The 22,211-nt window shown below is 37.6% G+C and overlaps 1 protein-coding gene across 6 annotated transcripts in view; it reads left to right on the forward strand.

Moving 5' to 3' along the window:
* LOC106867121 (multidrug resistance-associated protein 1) overlaps positions 1–21,838 on the forward strand; it is a 40,960-nt gene extending 19,122 nt beyond the window's left edge. For 4 of the 6 annotated variants that reach the window (XM_089338689.1, XM_089338692.1, XM_089338690.1 and 1 more), the window contains 20 exons: positions 480–617; positions 2,291–2,437; positions 2,991–3,075; positions 3,606–3,678; positions 4,258–4,384; positions 4,827–5,003; positions 5,357–5,524; positions 5,936–6,119; positions 6,563–6,674; positions 7,986–8,160; positions 8,982–9,219; positions 11,067–11,377; positions 12,702–12,901; positions 14,035–14,155; positions 15,405–15,506; positions 16,705–16,848; positions 17,996–18,154; positions 19,219–19,385; positions 20,451–20,645; positions 21,545–21,838. In XM_089338689.1, coding sequence (XP_089194815.1) covers positions 480–617; positions 2,291–2,437; positions 2,991–3,075; positions 3,606–3,678; positions 4,258–4,384; positions 4,827–5,003; positions 5,357–5,524; positions 5,936–6,119; positions 6,563–6,674; positions 7,986–8,160; positions 8,982–9,219; positions 11,067–11,377; positions 12,702–12,901; positions 14,035–14,155; positions 15,405–15,506; positions 16,705–16,848; positions 17,996–18,154; positions 19,219–19,385; positions 20,451–20,645; positions 21,545–21,656 — 3,135 coding nt within the window. In that variant the 3' untranslated portion in view covers positions 21,657–21,838. The remainder of the gene's footprint in view (positions 1–479; positions 618–2,290; positions 2,438–2,990; positions 3,076–3,605; positions 3,679–4,257; positions 4,385–4,826; positions 5,004–5,356; positions 5,525–5,935; positions 6,120–6,562; positions 6,675–7,985; positions 8,161–8,981; positions 9,220–11,066; positions 11,378–12,701; positions 12,902–14,034; positions 14,156–15,404; positions 15,507–16,704; positions 16,849–17,995; positions 18,155–19,218; positions 19,386–20,450; positions 20,646–21,544) is intronic. The other 2 variants (XR_016237706.1, XR_016237707.1) reach the window with 1 other exon arrangement.
* The last annotated feature ends 373 nt before the right edge of the window (positions 21,839–22,211 follow it).

The raw sequence follows: 22,211 nt of genomic DNA on the forward strand, positions 1-22,211 counted from the left end.
GCTCTGAGTTCAAATTCATCCTTTCAGGATCAATAAAAACAAGGACCAATTGAACACTGAGATCGATGTGATTTACTACTCCCTTCCCTCAAAATTTCTGGTCTTGTACCTATAGTAGAAAGGATTATTATTTTAATGTAAACTCACAGCTTATTTTGCTGGTCATGATGGAAAATATCAGCTGTCCACAGCCAGCAAACTAAGGTGACGCTTGTTTACTGGTCATGCTTCAAGAACCCTGCAAAGAATCCTTGCATTTCTAAGCAATGCTAATCTTTGTAGGTGTTCTGTCTTTACGTTTGTACCAATATTTTTGAGCCATGTTGGTAGTTGAGGGCTAATACTTCTGGGTGCACCAGTTAATTTCTGATAATAAAATGAATAGTCTGGCAACTAGTAATCTTATTAATAACTCTTTTCAGTTATTTAGGCATTGAATAACTGTTTTGTTTGTTTTGTTTTATTCTATTATTTTTCAGGTAATCAAATTGTATGCCTGGGAAGAGTCACTTCAAAAGAAAATCAATGAGATACGAATGAAAGAAATAGTACTGCTTCGTAGAGCAGCATACATCACATCTATCAGTATGTTTTTAAATGCAGTTACTCCATATCTGGTAAGAAACAAACTCTTAAAATGTTTAAACCCCTTTCAATGATAGAATAGTCAACAACAGTTCAGTTCCCAAAATTTGGTCTTGAATAAAATAAAAAGACAAAGAAAGAGTTAAACACATTTTTAATGACCAGTTACAACCGTTTCAGTGCCACTCTGTTTTTAACGCCATTACACACAAAAGTTCCATGGAAAAAGTTACGCAATATTTGCAGTTTTATACAAGACATGCATATACGTATCTCTCATCAGTTATCAACCTAAAGTCCTCACAATTTCCTGCTACACACACACACACACATATATATATATATATATATATATATATATATATATATATATATATATATATATATATATATATATATATATATATATACATACACCATGTGCAGCAGATTCACAGCAGGTAACCAGGTAAAACCTGCCCTGTGTTCCTAGTTGTTATCTTAATTAGTTTATAGTTCCGACTGGTGATGAGGTAGCAGACATGTTTGTATAAGAAAAAGTAAAATAAAAAAAAACATACTCAAGAAGGTTGTTCAAATAAGACAAAGGTTAAGGATGTTTGGGCTGTTGCCATTCACTTGACCTTAGAACACACACTTACTTCTAGACATATACATTAGATTATAATGTTTTTATTCATGAGGATACGTGTACATATGCTTACGCACCCTCCATCAAGTTTGTATACATACATATGTGAGGACATTGGTATACCCCAACATACACACACATTATCGTATAGACCCTCTCAGTCACGTACACACATATATATACCCATATATTCATGAATGGTGACCAAAAGTGATAAGAGACAAATGTATTTGCTGAACCCTGTTGGAGGTGGTATATAACTAATTCAAAAGAACAGAGGGTAGCTGCAAGATGCATAGGTTAGGGCACCAGTAGTAACCACCAGATTTTATAGCAGATACATTCTAATCTTGACTGACAGAACTAGTAGCCCATCTCTCCTAGAATAGTCTTATAGCACACTGATTTAACATCTTGTGTATTTGTACGTCCATGTACATAATTGCTAAACGGTTGTTGACTCCATACTAAGTTCATCCAGCCTTTTGCTAGATCTTGCTTTTTGTCTTTGCTGCCTTTCTAACCACCCTGCTGGTGGGAGGTGGGCAGTTTAGTGTAATGCATTGCATTGGAATTATGTATTATCAAGTTGTTAGAGAAGTGGTGGGTTCAATAAATAAATCCAATGACAAAATTACTTGAGCAGCAAATGAGATAACTTGCAGTATCCATTCTGTGTCTTTGTGTTCTGAGTTCAAATTCAACCAAGGGATTTCAGTCCTACTGATGGCTATAACATCACTCTAAATGCATTTTGGATATAATGGTAGATGACCAGTTTCTCTCTACAATTGGATATTTTTTTCCTGTCATCTCAGCACAGTTGTGTCACAGATGTAGGGATGTTGAAGGCCATGCATCTTGGAGATCAAATTCACTCAGAGATCTTGGATACATTCTCAGATCCAACGATAATGTAAATGGAATGATTACCTGACATTTTGAAAAACACAAGAAATTGACTATAATGTGGCATTGTTATTTGTTTTCCTTTTTCTTTTTTTTTTGTCTATTTTTCAGTCTTTTGTAACATTTGAATGTTGTGGCATTTATCTGTCTCTGACTTTCTTTCAGGTTACCTTTGTCACTTTTGCAACATACACTCTATCCTCAACCAATCATCACCTCACTGCACAGAAGGCTTTTGTTTCACTTTCTTTGTTCAATGTATTCTATGGGCCAATTGATATGATTCCACTGTTTATAACATACACAATGCAGGTGAGTCCTTCATACAGCTTGTAGTTTTATGTGATGGGTCCAAGAGTACAAGTTGTTGTTATTTAGTCCCAAGTCATCTCTGAACTGAATGGACCTGTGATCAAAGGTGTTTCAGATGTGACCATCACCCTTTATTTTTGTATGTCAAGGACATCATTATTCGATATTTCTGTTTATGCAAGGTGGTTGGGTGTGATTTGAGAGAATTTAACTGCTACTTTTAGTAGAGTAAGAGACTACCAAGAGGCTTGCTGGCAATGATAACACCGGTTGTAGTGGTGGTAATGCTGTAAATAGTTAGTGCATTGGTTTTAATTACTGGTGGTGGTGGTGGTGTTTGTTACTGTAAATGGTAATGATTACGATGATGATGATATTGGTGGTGATGGAGGTTGTTACTGCTGTGTTGATGGTAGAGGTGGTGTTGATTATGACAATTATAATGGTTGCATTGGTAGTTGTTACTGTGGTGTTGTGTTGTTCATTATATAAAAGACATCCAAAGTATTCTAATAATTTATCTTTCTGATTTTTTTTGATTTTTTCCTTCTAGCTCTCTGTTTCAATAAAACGACTTGGCAAGTTTCTGAATAGCCCTGACTTGTCTTCAAATTATGTAAAATATGTGACAAGAAGTGGTAAGATTAATTTGTGTTTAATTTTAAATCTGTGCATTTGTGCTGGTGTGTGTGTGTGTGTGCATGTACACACATGCATGTGTGTGCCATTCATTTTATATTTGGCTTATTTTTTTCTGACATGCTTGTTTTTATGTTTGTTTACTTGATTAATTGATTAATTAGAAAAATTGGTGCTAATATATGTAATATAGGAAACAGAACATTTCAATTAATTAAAATTTTATCCATAGTGAGAAAGGAAAACCCATTATTTTAGTGATTAATTCAGATTAAGAAAGGCAAGGGAGGCAACCTTGAAATGTAGTTGGTAGATAACACCATTCTGGTTTTGTTTTGTAAGAGTATTCAATATATTACTAAGTATCAAAATCTTACACCACACATCTATAATTCTGATCCCTTCACACCCTCTTTCACAGCAGTTGTAGCATTATTACATTTAGAATTAAATAATCCAAACACTATATGGGGGACTGTTTACTCCCAAAAGTTAATTACCATTCTCTATTTATGTATATTTGCCACAGATTTTGCTATTGCTGTGAAAGATGGAACATTTTCTTGGAATGTAGAGAATGAAGACAGTTTCATCTTGAAGGAGTAAGTTTTCTTTTTCATAATTCAAGCATCCTGTGAAACCAACCAACCCATGCCGGCTTGGAACTGTCCTCCTTTTATTGGCCTTATAGTGCTGCTGGGGAATTTGCCTGTGCAGGATAAACTCTGTAGGCATGGCCAGGCTGGAGCAATAGCAGTTAAACTTGTCCAAAATGTACAAAGTGTGACAAAGTCATTTGGCATGCACTCATTCAGGTGCTTTCAGATTTTGAGGCTTATATCAAATGGTTGTTATCACATGTGGGATAAATCCAGTTATCAAACAATCTTTAGTCATGAAAATCAGATACTTTTCCTCTGCCTGGTTGCTATGCAAAAAGAAGTTGTGTGGTGGATGTATTTGGAAGGCTTAATCATTGAACTTATCTTCCTTGGCCAAAGAAAGTGAAGAGAGAAGGTCTTGTACTCTCTCTCTCTGTCTCTCTCTATCTTCCTATTACTAATTAATGTAGCCATCACCCACTACTAATTAGTCTTACCACCTTCTCTAATTTCTTATGATTCCAACCATCACACTGTTCTGTTATGTAACATTTTTATTGATTTTTTTTCTCTTTTCAGTATCAATATAGAAATAAAACCTGGTCAGCTATTGTCTGTTGTTGGCATTGTTGGATCAGGCAAAAGCTCTTTGATATCTACCATCTTAGGGGAAATGGAGAAATTAAAAGGTTCAGTTGAAATTCAGGTATTATTTCTTTTGTCTATCTCCTGAAAATGACACTCCCCCTCCCCACATTATAATGTTATTATTATTATTATTATAGTGCTGTATTATACCCTTCAGTAACAAATTATAATTAATAGCTTCTCTGTCTCTTATTGAATAAAGATATATTCATACATTTGTATGTGTGTGCTTCTGTGCCACCATCGTTGTAAAATGGTGGCCTATGTTGTATCTGTTTGAGTTGCTTTTATTTCCATCAAAATGTGACTTAGCCATTTGATAAATAGGGAACAATAAAGCAAGTACCAAACCTAAATAAATACTGGTGTCAGTGCACTCATTTAAGACCTTTGACCGTGATTTCTGTGCATTGCCATAGTTGAAGAAACGCTTCAGCCAGTGAAAGTCCAGTGTCTAATTGTGAAGTAGTGAAACAGAATTTAACTTTTATTCTCAACAGGGATCAGTGGCCTTTGTTCCTCAAGAAGCATGGATACAGAATGACACCCTTAAGAACAATATTCTGTTTGGGAAAGAGTATGACCAGCCTCTGTATGATAGAGTCATTGAAGCATGTGCTTTGTTAGCTGACATTGCTCTCTTACCGGATGGTAGTGAGTCTGAGATAGGAGACAAGGTGAGTTAGCAGGCAGCGAACAGGTGTATTACTTTGATACCCATCATCATCATCATCATTACCATTAACATCACTATTATCATCATTACCATTATTGTCCTCACCATCCTGCTCCTCATCATCATCACCACTGTCGTTATCGTTTTCATCAGTGTCACCAACTTCAATACCACTATTATCATCATCACCATCGTCATTGTTATCAATCTTGCCATTATCATCATCATCATCATCACTACCGTACTCATATTAATACCTGGTGCATACACTGACCAGTATTCTGCTTATTATTCAGAAGCTGCCTCAAATGACCATCACTCAGTTTCTCACTTTACATCCATTTCTTTCTTTAGGGTGTCAACCTTAGTGGAGGTCAACGTCAGCGTGTCTCCCTGGCACGAGCTGTCTACAATGATGCTGACATTTACATCCTTGATGACCCTCTAAGTGCTGTTGACTCCCATGTCGGGAAACACATCTTCAACAAAGTCATTGGACCTAATGGATTGCTTAAGAATAAGGTAAGATATTGAGCTAATAAGGCTTCTTTGGACTATCAATAAACCAATAAAATGTATTGAGGATTATTGAAAGACACCGAATTAATAAAATTGTTAAGGAGCAAGGTGATATGTTAAACCAATAAAGTTTCTTTATAGTATCTAAAAATGATACACTCAAGCGATTCCCAAGAATTCATTAAAAAACAGTCCCAATCACTGCTAGAATCCATAACGAGCCACTTTTAGGTCACTAGATCATTTAACACCTTACTACTATCATACTACCTACATTCCTTGTTATTTTCCCTTCTTCTCCACCTCCTCCTCCTCCTCCTCCTCCTCCTCCTCCTTCTTCTTTCATTCGTTCATTCATTCATAAATATAATATTTTTCTTTTCATATTTTTCTATCCCCTTATCTGCTGTGTAGACACGCATCCTTGTTACTCATGGCATACATTGGTTGCCTGAAGTGGACAATATCATAGTCATGAACGGTGGGCAAATATCAGAAATGGGGACTTACAATGAGCTGGTCGATCATAACGGACCATTTGCCCACTTTCTTCAAACTCATCTCACTCAAAGACAGGTATCAACTGAATCAGTGGAAGGTAAGTCCAAATGTTAGTCTTTCCTCCCCTTCCCCCACTCTCTCTTTCTCACTCTCTTTCTCTCTCTCTCTCTCTCTCTCTCTCATTCTCTCTTTTTCCTCTCTTTCTCTCTCATATATACACTCATACATACAATGCTCCTCTTTCTGTTTCTGTCTACCAAACCCACTCACAAAGCTTTGGTCAGCCTGGATCTACATGTAGTACATGTACCATGTAGTGGGACATAACCTGAAACTGTGTGATAGGGAGGTGAACTTTGTAACCTCACACACACACACACACACACACACACACACATACATATAGCTAAAAGAGAGTGAAGCAGAATAAGCTGACTGGAAATTCTGCATCGATCTGAAGGGAGAGCAAGTTAACAAAGATTTTCTCATTGAATCTTGTTTATATTCAATGATATTCAGACTTATCTTTTCCATATATAGTTGCTGAGCTGAATATGAAAATACCACAGAGGTCTAACTCAAGGAGTGACTCGACTAACAGTGTTCAGAATGACAATGAGATTGAAACAGCCTATGAAAATGAAAAGTCAATGTGAGTATTTTGCAGTCTGTAGAAGAGGAACAATATATTGGAGGAAGGTCAGTCTCAAAGTGGACTAACAGTTGTTGCTTTACCCCTAGATCATCCTGGACCAGAGTACTGCCTATCCAGATAGCTGGTCCCTCTACTGGGTCACCATTTGGCAGGCTCTCCTCCTCCCAGTCATTCTCCACATTCACCAACCTTTCATAATGGCTTCTCCAAGCCTCTTTCTTTTCTGAATCATTAAAAGCGAGTGCCCCATCACCCATGCTGACACATTTCTCTCCCGTAACATCACAATTTTCTCTCACACACTGTCTTGCAATCCGAAATACTTCAGTTCTCTGGTCCTCACATCGCTGAATATTGGCAAACTTCCAATCTGCTTCTTCCTTGGCTATGTATCCCTGTTGCCCAGCCTTCCTTCTGGCTATCTTGTACAGTTTCCTGCTACCTCCACTTCTCCAGGATTTCCAGGCCTATTTCTTTGCTCTAATGGCTTTGTCTACTGTATTATTCCACCATCACATTACTCTAGGTCTGGGAGGGACTTTGCACCATCTGCAGATTTGGTCTGTGGCACTCCGTAAGCTGTCCTGTAGGAATTTCCAGCTACCCTCTATGTCCGAAGTCTGTAGCTCCTCCTCCCTCTCATAAAATTTCTTGATGAGCATGTCCCTAAATCTCTGACCATGTGAAGGGTTCTTTAGTTTCCAAATCCTTCTTTTCTGGCTTGGTCTGCTTCTTGGCATCCTTCTGGTCTCGAGTCTAAAGTCACTAATGATTAGTCTATGCTGGAGGGTACATTCCTCACCCAGGAGGGGCTTTGTACTTAAGAGCAACCATGCATCCTGCTGTTTGGTGAGGATGAAATCAATCTGACTAGCAGAGTCACCGGATTGATAGGTTATCAGGTGGCTGTCTGGCTTCCTAAAGTTAGTGTTGCAGATTAAAAGGTTACATGCATCACCAAACTCCAGTAACCTAGTTCCCTCTTTGTTTTGGGAACCAATTCCATGGTCCCCATGTACACCCATGAAGATACTGGATTGCTGTCTGACATGCCCATTGTAAAAAAGAAAAATTCAACTTTCATCAACACATTTGTAATCTAGATATTTAAACATATATTTGCAAAATTGTTTTGATAAGGACATTATCAAGAAACAAAATCAGTGGGTGAACAAAAGAACAAAAACTCTAGTTATGCCTCTCTCTCTCTCTCTCTCTCTCACACAGACACTCATGCACACACACACACACACACACACACACACGCACATATCTGATCATTCATTCTTGCTCTCCCATTTCTTGCAGGGAAGAAACTTGTGCAGATTCTTCGGTGAGACAGTGGCAGAAGACGTCTGCATTTTCCAAGATTTTCAAAAGTAAAGGCAAATCTAACTCAATTCACATGAAAGTGATCCCAAGTAAACTACAGAACGAATCAAAAAATAAACTTATTGAGAAAGAGAAGATATCATCAGGAAAGGTAAGCGAGAAGAGATTTCAAGAAAGAATTTCCTATGCCAACATATCTCCTCCATTTCGTGTCTCTTTTGATTATTTTTACATGATATTCTAAGTCTTTTTAAGGATCTACATGTTGTCACCTGTAACAATAATCAGTCTCGAGCATGTATATCAGTCTTAATCAGTCTTGAGCAGTCTTGAGCATAAGCTGATATGTGTGAATTTATAAACTAGAGAAAAAGTGTTCTCTAAATGAAGTAGAATTTACGGCACACTGATATATTTCATAATTTGAATTGAATACTTTTACATCTTGTGATTTTAAGTTTAGTATTTCTGCTTGTTAGACAACATTAAATAGTTATATGTATATGTGGCTTTATGAAGCTGAAGCATGGGAGAAGATACCACTCTTTCTTCCTTATCTTTATAATGCATCAGTCACATATAACGAAGATACTGCACATCAAATCTACACTGTTTCTTGAACAGAGATCTTGGAAACATTTTTCAAGGAGAGTATGACAACCTAGCTACCTTGAAAACAAGAAGACATAACTAATGTTCATATCAATGAATCAGACTAGCACCTGTTTTAGTTTTCAATCTTACATCAACTAAAACACTCTGAGTTTCTACAAATACTAGGTTTCATGTTTTCTGATAATTCCACATAACACTGCAAAAGCTATATCCAAAAGACTATCTTTCCAGAAAATACTCTCTTTGCATCAATTCTTTTTTCTTTAATTTCACAAGTTTTAGCATCTTATACTCTCTCTTGCTCTTTCATTGTCTCCAACCTCTTTCATTGTCTCTCTCTCTCTCTCTTAATTACAGGTTCAGTTGAATGTCTTCAAGACATACATCATGTCTGTTGGTCTCCGGTCCACCATAGTGGGCCTTAGTTTCTACTTCGCCTTCCAGGTTTTTGTTATCTTTAGCAGTATCTGGTTGAGCTGGTGGTCTGAGGATGAAACTGATGTTAATGGCACTGGCACAGCTGTTTTCAATATTGCTCCAGAAAATCGTGCCACGTTCTACCTGGGGGTCTATGGTGGTTTTGGAGCTCTGCAGTGTAAGTATTCAATTTTTGTGTGTGGAAATGCTGATGTTGTTATTGCTGTTGGTTAATTCTAGGTCAATCTTGATAGAGCAAGCAGACCTATGATCAAGGACGTTCCAACTGTGACCACTTCATCTTGTTATATATATTAAGGACTAAATCATCCAAAGCAACCCTCTATAAGTTAGAAGGTTGTGATTAGAATGAGATTTTATGGTTGAGCAACCATGGAGATGCTCCATCTTTGACTGATGTACTGGTGTTTAGTGTTTAGTGTTTAGTGTTTAGTGTTGAGCGGTCGATGGTGTTTAGTGTTGAGCGGGTATTGGTAGTGTTGGTAATATCAATGTAGTGATATAAAAATGATGATAACATATATATGCTTATATATAAGAACAATGGGAAATGGAGAGAGAGGAAGAGATGAGAGAGAAGATAGTGAACATATGGTGGTGGTGGGGGTACACTCAAGTTACAGGGAGGAGGTGTATATAAGTGAAGTAGGACCAAGGATTGGTGAGAGGGTGAGAGGGTGAAGGTTGAGCCTCTTCCTTAGGACCCTCTCTGTAACTTTCATGGCCTGATTCAACAATTTGGTACAATCTGAAATTACTTCTCCCCTCCACCTTACTTCTTGTACACAACACACATGTTCAGACTACCTTCCAGTGTACCTACATTGACTGTGCCAACTATAAGGATGTGGATGGGTAAGAGTGAACATGGAAATGGGGGATTCAGCACCTGAAAAGGTGAAGGATTGCATGAACATTTGCCAAAGTAGATATTAGATATTGCTGCTCACCTGAACCACCATTTTCCCAACTCCTCAAACATTCAGGGTCAAGTAGACATAGAGACCACGTGTGTGTGTGTGTGTGTGTGTGTGTGTGTGTGTGTGTGTGTGTGTGTGTGTGTGCGTGCGTGTGTGTGTGTGTGTGTGTGCGTGTGCGCGTGTGCGTGCGTGTGTAACAAAATAGTCACTAGAGTTACTTGCTAGGGAATGTCTATATGGGCACAAATGAGATGGTTATTTAAAAGGAAACCAACAAAGAAAACAGTTGTGATGGAAAATGAACAAATGAATTACTGATTCTTACTGCAATAGACAGTGGGTGGGCGGGCATCTTACAGCAGGGGTCACTTTCCCTATAGTTATATTAAAGATAAGAGAAGAGTGTGATAAATTTAATTGCTAAGATATGTGAAGAATCAAATGCTTTGGACTCTTCACCTCTGTCTGAGAGTGAGCAAGAAAGAGAAACAGTTGTTGCTTTGGTTACAAGCCAACAAATCATTTGTTATGAGCTACCTGGTTTTACTGAGGAAGGTCTATACAGTGGAGATTAGCACACACTTAGATACAATGATTGAAGTCCATAGATTACTATAGAATATAGACTATCATGCCCTCTATATTTAGAGATGGAAGTCCATAGTTTACTACATCTAATTATAGTGAGAGGAATCTATAGTTTGTTATAGAATAAGGACTCCTTCCAATAGCTGTATTGTGTGTAATGTGCAGATGAAGAATATCTTTGTGGTTGCTCAATCTGCTAGAAATAGCAATCAAGTTTCCTTCACATCACAGTCTAGCATCTTGGAAAGAAAAGGAAGGACACACTGGATAACGTAGTCCTTTATATAAAGGACAGGTTGATGTAGCTTTGATTATAAGTCTACTTGAACTAGGTTAAACAACAACATTGTATATTGTGTGAAATATTATATTGAAGAGAGGAAAAGATGGAAGGAGTTAAAAAGATTTATCTCATTTGTGAAAATATTTGTTCTTACCAGATTTCTTCACCGATTTTTTCTTTTAATTTTCTCTTAACCATTTTCTCTTCCCTCAGCATTCTGTGTCCTCTGCTACTCAATAATTGCTGCATTTTCACTTTTGAGTGGTGCTAAGAAATTACATACTCAACTCATTGCAAACATTATGCGATGTCCAATGAAATTCTTCGACACTACACCTCTAGGTCGCATCATCAACCGATTCTCAAAAGACACTGACACAGTTGATATGGTTATACCAACAATTATACCACAAGTTATCCGTTCAATGTTCTTTATTGTCACCATAGTTGTCTTGATTTGTTATACAACTCCTACCTTTTTAGCTGCATTACTACCTCTCGTAGTTGTTTATTATTTAATACAGGTCAGTACCTTTTTTTGTCTCTGTCAACTCATATTAACAGGGAAGCTCCCGCTTCTGATGTCCTATATACAAATTAAGATTATTGTTGTTATGTTTATGTATTTACTTTTTCAAACTTCCTGATGTGAAATTGTGTGTTGAAACAGTTATTGTTATATTTGGGGATAGTCACATTGTTTTGTCAGTTAAACACACACACTGTGTACTTGGTCTTCACTTCAGCTTTGTTTTTATTCTTATATTACATGGGTAGTTTATCCTGTTCATGCTATATCATTAGCATTATCCTGTGTTTGAGAATAAAATTATTTCCTTTCAATAAAGCTGAAGTGAAGACCAATATATAGGGCATGTGGTTAATTGGCAAAAAATATGACCATCCCCAAAAATAACAGTATTATTATTGTTATTGAGCCCCAAGTGACCTCTCTCTGTGTTGATGGTCCCAAAGGTTTTTTTTTTTTTTACTTGTGGTTCATTTTGTTTATAAAATCTTAAAATATATTTCAAAAATGTATCTATATACTTTGGCCCATAATAATTTAAACTGGAGAAAATTGTTAAGTATTCACTTTATTTAATAAACAAGGCTTCATATTTAGAATTTCAAATCAGAATTTTATATTAACATTCCTAACAGTTATAAGATAAGATTTTAACCGTTCTTTGATTGAAACATCATTAAGGGAAGAGGGTTTAATGAGATTAATACAATGAGTCCTCAAACAGTATTCAGTTGATTAAAATTATGTTAGACAACTGTGAAATCCAAATTAATTAAATGTTTGATCAGGGTATAAAGTAAGGAGTGAGTGTGGTCTTTGGTAAGTAGTGACAACTCTAGACATGTTTCAGTCTTATTAGATCTCCTCAGCAAAGTATAATTTTAACATTACGTGCCACATCTTAGATGACAGAGATAAGAAGATATTGAATGAATGAATATTGATTTCAAACTCTAGCACAAGGCCAGCAATTTCGGGGAAAGATGTAAGTTGATTACATCAATTGCAGTGTGCCACTGGTACGTATTTTATCAACCCTGAAAAGATGAGAGGCAAAGTCAACCTTGGCAGAATTTGAACTCAGAACATAAAGACAAACAAAATACCACTAAGCATGTCTGCCAACATGCTAACAATTCTGCCAGCTCTCTCCCTTCAACCAATGAATATTGACTGGCAGACATGACATGTACATTATTTTGTAATTTGTTTTGTATTGTATTGATAATTGTGATTATTACCACATATTTGATTTGCTTTTTTGATGTATTATAAGAATAGTGTCTTGGGAAGATAATCTGTGTTTTGATCTATTCCAGAGATATTTTATACCAACTTCCCGGCAACTAAAACGTATCGAGTCTGTGAGTAATTCTCCCATATACAGTTTGTTTAGCGAGACTGTCCTTGGGGTCAACAGTATCCGAGCATATTGTATGCAGTCATACTTCATTAATCTCTTTGAAGATTTAATTAATGAAAATCTTCTTGCACTTTGCCTTCTGAAGGTTGTCAACAGGTAAACACAGTCCTGGCATATTCCATATTTCCTTTACCAGCACATCATTCCAGTGTTTTACTAATCTCTCTCTCTCTCTCTCTCTCTCTCTCTTTGCTATTACTGTCTCCCATTAAAGGCTATCTGTTCAGTCAGATTTTGGTCTAAACAATAACAGCAACCATTGCCTGCATATACATCAAAGCTTGCTTCCTCCTCCTCGTTGCCGACGTTGACATCATCATCATCATCATCATTAATACTTTGTCATTGAATCTAGATGGAAGTTCACTGAAGTGTTTAGTCATCTCTCAAGTCACAACAAGGTAATACTCAAACAGATGATACTTTCTTTAGAATGCAGATATAAACGTCTCTTTGAAAATCAAAGAAAAAAGAGGATATCTATGGACAACTGCTTCAAAACCTGCAGCTTCTCTATCCAGGCTATGAATTCATATTCATACCAATAATAATTGGAGCACTAGGTTTTGTTAGTAAATGCTTAAAGGAGACTCTGGATAAAGAGAAATTGACCAGCTGATTCATACATTACAAGTGCAATCTGTGAGTGGAACAATAAAAATATGCAAGACTTTTCTCAAGTTCCAAATTTTCTCAAGTTCCCAAAGATGGAGCCTTATATCTTTGTTGGAAACTGGCTCCCTCCTCAGTGGAAGATTTATAATAATCAAAAAAATAGAAGAGACATACATGCTACTGACTTCTTTCAGTTTCCATCTGTCAAATCCACTCAAGGCTTTGGTTGTTCAGTGCTATAACGGAAGACACTTGCCAATGGTGCCATGCAATGGGACTGAACCTGGAACCATGTGGTTGGAAAGCAAACTTCTTACCACATAGTCATGTTTGCACCCATTCCATGCAGCCACAACCCATACACACATACAATTATATTTATTTTTGCTTTTATTTCATAATAGTATCTTATAAGATAATTATAAAGTACAAAGACTTTCTTTTACATGTCTAAGACCAAATCACTAACAATTTCACTTCAATTTGCATTGAAATCTCTTATTCTCAAAACTGGAAGAAAAAGAAATCACTTTGTTTTTTATATTTTGATATTTTTATTTTGCTATTAGTCTTGCTTTGTTTTATATTTTCTTGTATGTTTTCTCTTCCTTAAGGTGGTTGGGTATACGTATTGATCTTATTGGAAGCGCCACTATTCTTTGTTCAGCAGTTTTTGCCATTGCATATGGTGCTTCCCATGGCAATATTGGACTTTCCCTGAGTTATGCCTTTAGTGTAAGACATGTTTTTTTTCTTCACATCTTCAGCTTTATATATCCTTCTCCTTTCATTCCAGGACAAGCCTCATATCTTCAGCAATGTTGGTACAGGCATGGCTGTGTGGTTAAGAAGCTTGTTTGATAACCACACAGTTTGGGGTTCAGTCTCATTTCACGGTGCCTTGAGTAAATGCCTTCTACTATAACCTCAGGCCACACAATGCTTTGAAGGTGAACTTGGTGGGCAGAAACTATAGAAACCTATCTTATATGAAGTGTTGGTTTGTGTTTGTGTTTGTCCTCATCTACTGCTTGACGACCAGTGTTGGTTTGTGTACACCTCATAATATAGCAGTTGAACAAAAGGAGGCTGGGAAAATAAGTACAAGACTTGAAACTAAGGCCTTGGATCAGTATGGGGGACTAAACCCTTCAAGGCATTGCCCCAGCATGGCCACAGTCCAATGAATGAAATCTGTAAGCAATAAAAGATAAAGATCATACATCCTTCATACAACCATGCCAAATCAGACTGGAATTTTGGTGCAGCCTTCCAGTGTACCAGCCCAGTCAAACCTTCCAACCATGCCAGCATGGACAATGGATGTTAAATGATGATGAAGATGATGATCCTTCCTTTCTTCTGTCTCATACAATTTTTCCTCATATTTCTTTAGTTTTCTCTCAGCTGATTTCTTTTTATGTTTTCCCTAAATGTAACAACTGGGAATATGTTAGTTCAAGTATTCAGACCTGTGCAAATGTCCTATTTTTTATATCATTGCATCTATTACTAACAAGCTTTTATTGAAGTTCAAAGTTCAATACTAAGAATGTTTCCAGCAGAGTGAACTCGTTGCTAAAGACACCCAACAGAGCTGATATTGGTGTTAAATTAGGGAGGGACATATCAGATCCTCTGCTCGACTTCTGATTCATGCTAATAACAGGATCATGAAGATGGAGATGATGATTGCTGTTGTTGTTGTCTCACCACAGATCAGCCTTGTTTGAGAAGACCAATGATGAAAGGCATTCCAGCTATGACATTCCTGCAAGGAAACTAGCATCACATTATCCTACTTGCCCTTTTCTAAGATGGTGGCGTGTAACTTGAGGGAGATTTGGTTGTTATTTCTAGACGGCTTTGTTGGTCTTGATTATTGTAGTGAAAGAGAGATGGGGAGAAATAAAATTGAATAATTGCCAATTGCTGTCAATACTGAAAAAACAACAATAATTGGTTTCTGCTTGTTTCCTTCCAGATATCATTCGACCTTGGATGGTTCATATGTGTTAGAAGTGACCTGGAGGCCAACATTGTGTCTGTTGAACGAATACAGGAATACTGCAATATAGAGAATGAGGTGAGTACACAATTGCTGTTAACTATGGCAACGTTGGTGGTGGCTGTAGCTTTTGTTGTACAGAATAGTTTGTAACGCTAACTTAGCTATTGTTTTCCAAGGAGACGGCATTTCTGAATCATTTTATTCTCTAAATCAGCCAATAAACAATCTCATACATTTATGTAATACTTCTTTCCTCACTACCTCAGCAAGTATGGTGAAGGATATGCTTTACTGCACGGGTCAGGATAAGACTGAAATATGTTTGCTGTTGTCTTTCATAATTTCTGCAACAATGACAATAGTATAAGTCATTGGTTAGTATTATTTCTTCTGATAAGGCAGTGAGCTGACAGAATCATTACTCTATGTTCTCAGTTCAAATGCCACCAAGGTTCACTTTTCTTTCCATCTTTTCGGGGTTGATAATATAGGTACCAGTTGAGCACCGAGTTCAAGGAAATCAACTTCCCCACCCCTTGAAATTGCTGGTCTTGTGCCAAAATAAGAAAGGATTGTTTCTGTCTCACCAAATAATTATCACTAATTAGATACTTTAATGCTCTAGACATTAAATATTTTAACATGAACTCAACCAACTACTCAGCAGGTTATAATTTGGGTTTAGGTGTGTTTACGCTATTATCCCATGTTATAGCTTAACCCTTTGCCAGCTCTGATCAGACAGACCAAATGGTGGCATTCAACTGAAAGATATGTTAGACTCACCATCCAAATCCTAGTTGCCATGCCAGTTTCAGGATACTGAGAGCAGTGGTCTAAAGGTGTTGTGGGTGAGAGAGAGAACCATCCTGTCTATTATTCAAACACAATGGATCTTAAGACTGTGATTTGAGGAAGATGTTAACAGTTTTTCTAGCAAGCCAAGCAGCCATATTCAGACTCCTTTACTGGTTTGCAACGTGGCATTTAAATGTTACTCTCAGGTTCAGAGTTGCTGTTGTTTAGGGCCACTCACTACTTATGGTTGACATCAGGTAAACTAATGACATTCACCAACATATATACATAGTGAGCCACACATGCTCAGACTGTACCACACACACACACACACACACACACACACACACACACACACACTCATACACTGAATCTCATACGCACACCTGAAGCACATACACACAACAACCAAACTCAAATCTACAAAACACACTCATAGTATACAACTAACCCAAAGCATCATTTCTGTTTCCAGGCAGCGTGGGTCACAGACCATCGTCCTGACCCTTCCTGGCCACAGGAAGGTAACATAGACTTTGAGAACTTCGATTTACGCTATCGGCCAGGGTTGGAGCTTGTCTTGAAGGGCATCACGTGTCACATTAAAGGAGGCGAGAGGGTAAATATCACCCACACACACGCTCACAACTCTCACCCACCTGATATATTGTCTCTTTGGTTAGTTATGTCTAACCATATCCACCTCCTAATCACTCATCCCTTCCCAAACCCACTGACATCAAATAAGTCCTTCATGCTGCATCCCAGTCACTTACATCTTACCCTGGAGCTAATGTGAGAGCCTCTACATGATCACTCTTCCAGCTAGAAATTGCAGCCAAATCTCCCTCCAATCACACCCTACTGTCAAATAAAAGAACTCATTGGAATACATGGTTCTGGATTCCCTACTCATTAAATGCTCACAGCTGGAGTTCATTTAATCGTGGATCGTTCCAACCATGACTAACTTGGTGCTAAACAAAAACATCTTACCCCAACTCATTGATACACCACTCACATCTCATCCCAGCTTCACTGAAACAGTCCCCTGTACACTCACCAGTACCCAGTTATTTATCTTTTGATCATTTGAAGCCCAACCCCCATCACCCCCATGTCACATTTTCACCCCAGCCTCATTTCAGTCCATCCTAGTTGTCTCATCTCACATTTTCTTCCCCACTAGTTCATCTGGATACAACTCCAGTCATTTCAAGTTTCTTTACCCTAAAATCATCTTAGATACTCTGCCAGTTTTTTAAGTTGCTCTACCTACAAGTCACGCCAGATATTACTCCAGTTGTTTCAAAATACACAACTGTAAAGCCAGTCTAGTCACTACCCTGATGTTTCAGGTTAGCCACCCTAAAGTCAGCCTTGACTTATTCTTGTTATATCGAATTGCCCCACCCTGATGTCAGACCAGATACTATTCCAGTCTTTTTCTAAGTCGTTCCAACTACTACTCCAGTTTGCTACCATACATTCGTATCCAAACACCCTAGCCTCTCATTAACCCCTGCCAGACCCTTCTTCAGCCATTTCATGTCATTCCACCCATGTCAGTCCATAGTATTTCAGCTTCATCCCTCACACTCACCTACATATCCACTCATCCTTCTCTCTACTTCTACCCTTTACCCCAATCACTTTCCAGACGTCTGCTCAATCACAGCTGACTGGAACTAAACAACAAAAACAACGACTGCTCTATTTACCAATTAATTGATGTCATCTGTTTATCTTATTTTTTTAAAATCCAGATTGGAATTGTTGGCCGTACAGGGGCTGGAAAATCTTCTCTCACTGTGTCTTTGTTCCGATTGATCGAGGGAGCTGGAGGAGCAATAGTCATTGATAATGAACCAATAGACAAACTTGGCCTCCATGATTTACGATCTCGAATTACCATCCTTCCACAGGTATTGTGATTTTTCCTTTGTTGAGCGTCAGAAAATCCTTATATATTCTGCACACTTAATGATAACAGAAACCCTTTCTTAAATTTTTTTTTTTTATTATATAATTCATTGAGGTTTAATTTATTGGTATTTATCAATACTCGACTCATTGGCATTTAATGATAATTTATGGACATGTAATTGTTTATTCTTCACTGACATAAAGGTAGCAAGCTGGCAGAATCATTAGCATGCCAGGCAAAATGCTTAGCAGCATTTTGCCTGCTTTTTACTTTCTGAGTTCAAATTTCGCCAGGGCTAATTAACTTTGTCTTTTAATCTTTTCAGGGCCAATAAAATAAGTACCAGTTTAGTACTAGGGTTCATGTAATCAACTAGCCCCCTAAAATTCCAGGCCTTATGCCAATAGTAGAAAGGATTGTTTACTGGCATATAATTCATTACTATATAGTAATAGAAACAATATAAAAACAAACAAAAAAAAACCTACAGTTGTCACTTGCAAGTAAGTATAACTTGGAGGCATGTACTATGTTTCACACTTGTTTAGGTGTAGTGCTGAGCAAAGATGAACAGCCTCTTTGCTCTCCATTTGTGATTCTGCACAAGAACATAGGTCAAAGTATGTAGAAAGCTATTTTTGTGAAAATTCTTCTATTTGTCCCCAAAGAAATCTGGTCTCCTAGCTCACCACATCTGAATCTTTGTATTGTTGGATGTGGATGTTATTGAGAACAAGTCCAATGCAACATCCCAGGCCAGCATCAGTACACTGAAGAAAATAGATGAGAAAAGCATTCAGGTCTATCAATATTAGACAAGAAAATGTGATCATACAGTCTGCTGCATCCATATTCAGTTGATTATAAGTGTTTTATGGTGGACACATTAAGTAATATCTTTCCTTGTGTTATAAGAAAGAAACTTTCAAGCTTTCATGGCTCTGTTTTGTTTTGTCTTTTTCGTTTACCTTAGCTCCAAGCTTTGAGATGTCTCTATTTAGCTGCCTGACCCTGTACATGACAGTTGTCTGCTACTAAAACATTTCCATTTGTGTCTTTCAGGAACCTGTTCTCTTTTCTGGAAGTCTTCGCTCAAATCTCGATCCTTTGGATCAATTTCCAGATGCTGATCTCTGGAAAGCTCTAGAAGTGGTGCACTTAAAACCATTTGTTGAAGAACTTTCTACAAAATTGGATTACGAATGTGGAGAAAATGGTTCTAATCTCAGGTAAGGCAAGCAGTATGTCTCTGTGCTAGAAAGTGGTGGTGTGGGGGACAAGGTCAGAGGTACACAGAGGTTGATATAGTAAGGAACAAGGGTAGCAGGTTCTGTTGTGGACAGAGGGAGAGGGTGTACAGCAGAAAGAGTGGGATAAAAGGAGAATTCACTGGCAGATAAGGTGATAAGAGATGGTGTTGGGGAATGTGGTTGAGAAAAGGAAGTGGCTCCCAAGAAAATATTAATCTATCTAAGTCATCCCAGAGCATGTCCCAAGGCTGGTTCCACACGCTTTCCCCATTCATCTTGATCTTCCATAATGCTTCTCAGCTCCTATGCCCCTTCCATACCAGTCAGTATCCTCCAGCAAGTTGTCGATATAGGTCGTCTTCCTCCTTCTTCTCCTGGCTCTTCCTTCAGTCGGTTGCCAAAAAGGAGACCAACCGGGAAATAATAAGTCATAGCACAAAAGCTGGGGTGCGATATGTGCAGTTGCATTCTCATATAGTTACAGCTGTTGAGTGAAGCGATGGACCATACTGGCTTCATTTCTCTCAAGCCTTTGCATGTTTTCTGCATTCACAGACCACATTTCACCACCATGTAGCACAGCTGTTCATACACAAGTTTTAAACAATTTACCTTTCTCTCTGAGAGAGGCTGTGTATTGTTGCCAAAAACAGGTAACAGCTCCCTGAATTTCTCCAGCTGGTTCTTATTCTTTTAAATTGTCTTTCATTCTTGTGAGGTTGAATTTTTTTGAAGGGTTCTTGGTTTATTGTGGTGTTGTTGTTTAAGTTATAGATTGCATTATTGTCTTTTATAGAGACCCTAATCATGACTATGATAATCCTTATTTCAAGGTTCCTAGTTTATGAAGGTTTGATGCATGTGTGTGTGTGTGTGTGTATCATTATCTGCTATCTTATTCATTATTATTGAGGAGACTAAGTTAACTTTTAAGGACTGTTTGTTTTAAAATGCAGGTGAGATTCCTCTTTGCCTGTTTTATAACTTCTACAGGTAATGTTGATCTTGAAATTTTAATGTGATTTTGTTATGTATTTTGTGTAGTGTTGGTCAACGCCAGTTAGTCTGCCTGGGAAGAAGTGTCCTGAAGAAGACCAAAATCCTTGTTCTTGATGAAGCAACTGCAGCTGTAGATATGGAAACAGATGACTTCATACAGAAAACTATCAGGAATGAATTTAAGAACACCACCATACTGACAATTGCTCACAGACTCAATACTATTTTAGACTATGACAAGTAAGTTATTATGATGTATGTAACGTATACCTACATTCACATCTCTCTCTCTCTCTCTCTCTCTCTCTTTCTCTCTCTCTCTTTCTCTCTCTCTCTCTCTCTCTTTCACTCAGTCCACACACACACACACATTTGAAAATTTGCATAAAAGGAAAAGAAAAGTCAATATCTTATTCAAAAATAAAATTAATTTAAAAAGTCAAAAAATATCAACAAGTTTATAACTACAAAATAACAGTTTTTTCAAAGTAGTGGCCCACAGCTTCCAGCATGACCTCAAGACAACTCCAAAACCTGGTTCCTTACTGTATTCTTGGGAAGATCTTCAAATGCCTCTTTGATGATGCCCCACAAATAGTAATCCAGTTGGGAGAATTAGTAGGAGGCCAGAAATTGGGGCTAGGGAAGTCTCTAGAAATTCTCTGACAACTGCTTTTGACTCTTTCCAGAGGTATGGCAAGGAGTCCAATCCTGCTGCCACACATATGGCCTCTCAGCATCAACCCTCTTCAGTCAGGGTTTGACCACAGTTTCTAGCAGCTTCATACAACTGCCTGAATCAAGCCTGCTCAAAGATGTGGGGATCAATTCTGGCATACAGTTGCTCTCAGAACGGCTGTGATGTCCCTTCATGCTGGCCATGGCCTTGTAGTCTCCAATGCAGTTGTCCATGTAACTTAGTCTTTACAATGTTCATAGAGCGTTGAACAGCACTCATGATGTTGGCATTTTGATACCCAGCATCAATCATCAAGATACAGACAGCTCTTTTCCTATATTCAAATGGCTTCCAATGCCTTTTTTTTTCATTATTATTATTATTGTTACTTTTATTTTCTATTGTATTTTCACACATTTTATTGTTGTTATATTTGTTTTCTTCTATTTTCTTTTACCAGAATTATGGTTCTTGAACATGGAAGGGTTAAAGAGTTTGCTTCACCACAGACATTGAAGAAAAACAAACAATCTTTGTTCTACGCACTGCTGAAGGATGCCAAGTTGGTATAAAGGTTGTTTGTATTAAAACATTATATATGAAACCATTCAAAGTTTTCCTTTTATAACTGGTTTCTATCACTGTTTTTGTGCAAAAATTTTGGGATTGTGGGAAAACACTTCAAATTACTTGCAGAATGATAAAGAAAGGAGATAAATGTCTTAGTACAATGTCTTTGTACAGACTTCTTAAAGGTAGTTTTTGTTGCATTTCTCTCTTTTTCTCTCTCTCTCACACGCACGCACACACACACACACACACACACACACAAACGCACACATCCATGCATGTGTATATGTATGTATGCAAACTTTTAGTGTAGTTGTGCCTAATGGGGCTTTGATGACATTGACAAACATTCCAACACTAATCCTTGCAGAGTTTCCACATACAACAACAGCTGACCAACAGTCAATGGCAGATGCTTGCAGTTTAAGATATTTTAGAAGTCATCTTGATAAATGTAATAGAAATTGGAGAAAAAAGCCTCAGTTTCTCATTTTTTCCCCTCTTATTTGTACATGCAAATGCGTGTGTGTGTGTGTGTGTGTGTGTGGATGGATACA

Source organism: Octopus bimaculoides, chromosome 20 (assembly GCF_046866305.1).
Source record: "Octopus bimaculoides isolate indiv1 chromosome 20, ASM4686630v1, whole genome shotgun sequence".
In the NCBI taxonomy this organism is placed as follows: Eukaryota; Metazoa; Mollusca; class Cephalopoda; order Octopoda; family Octopodidae; genus Octopus; species Octopus bimaculoides.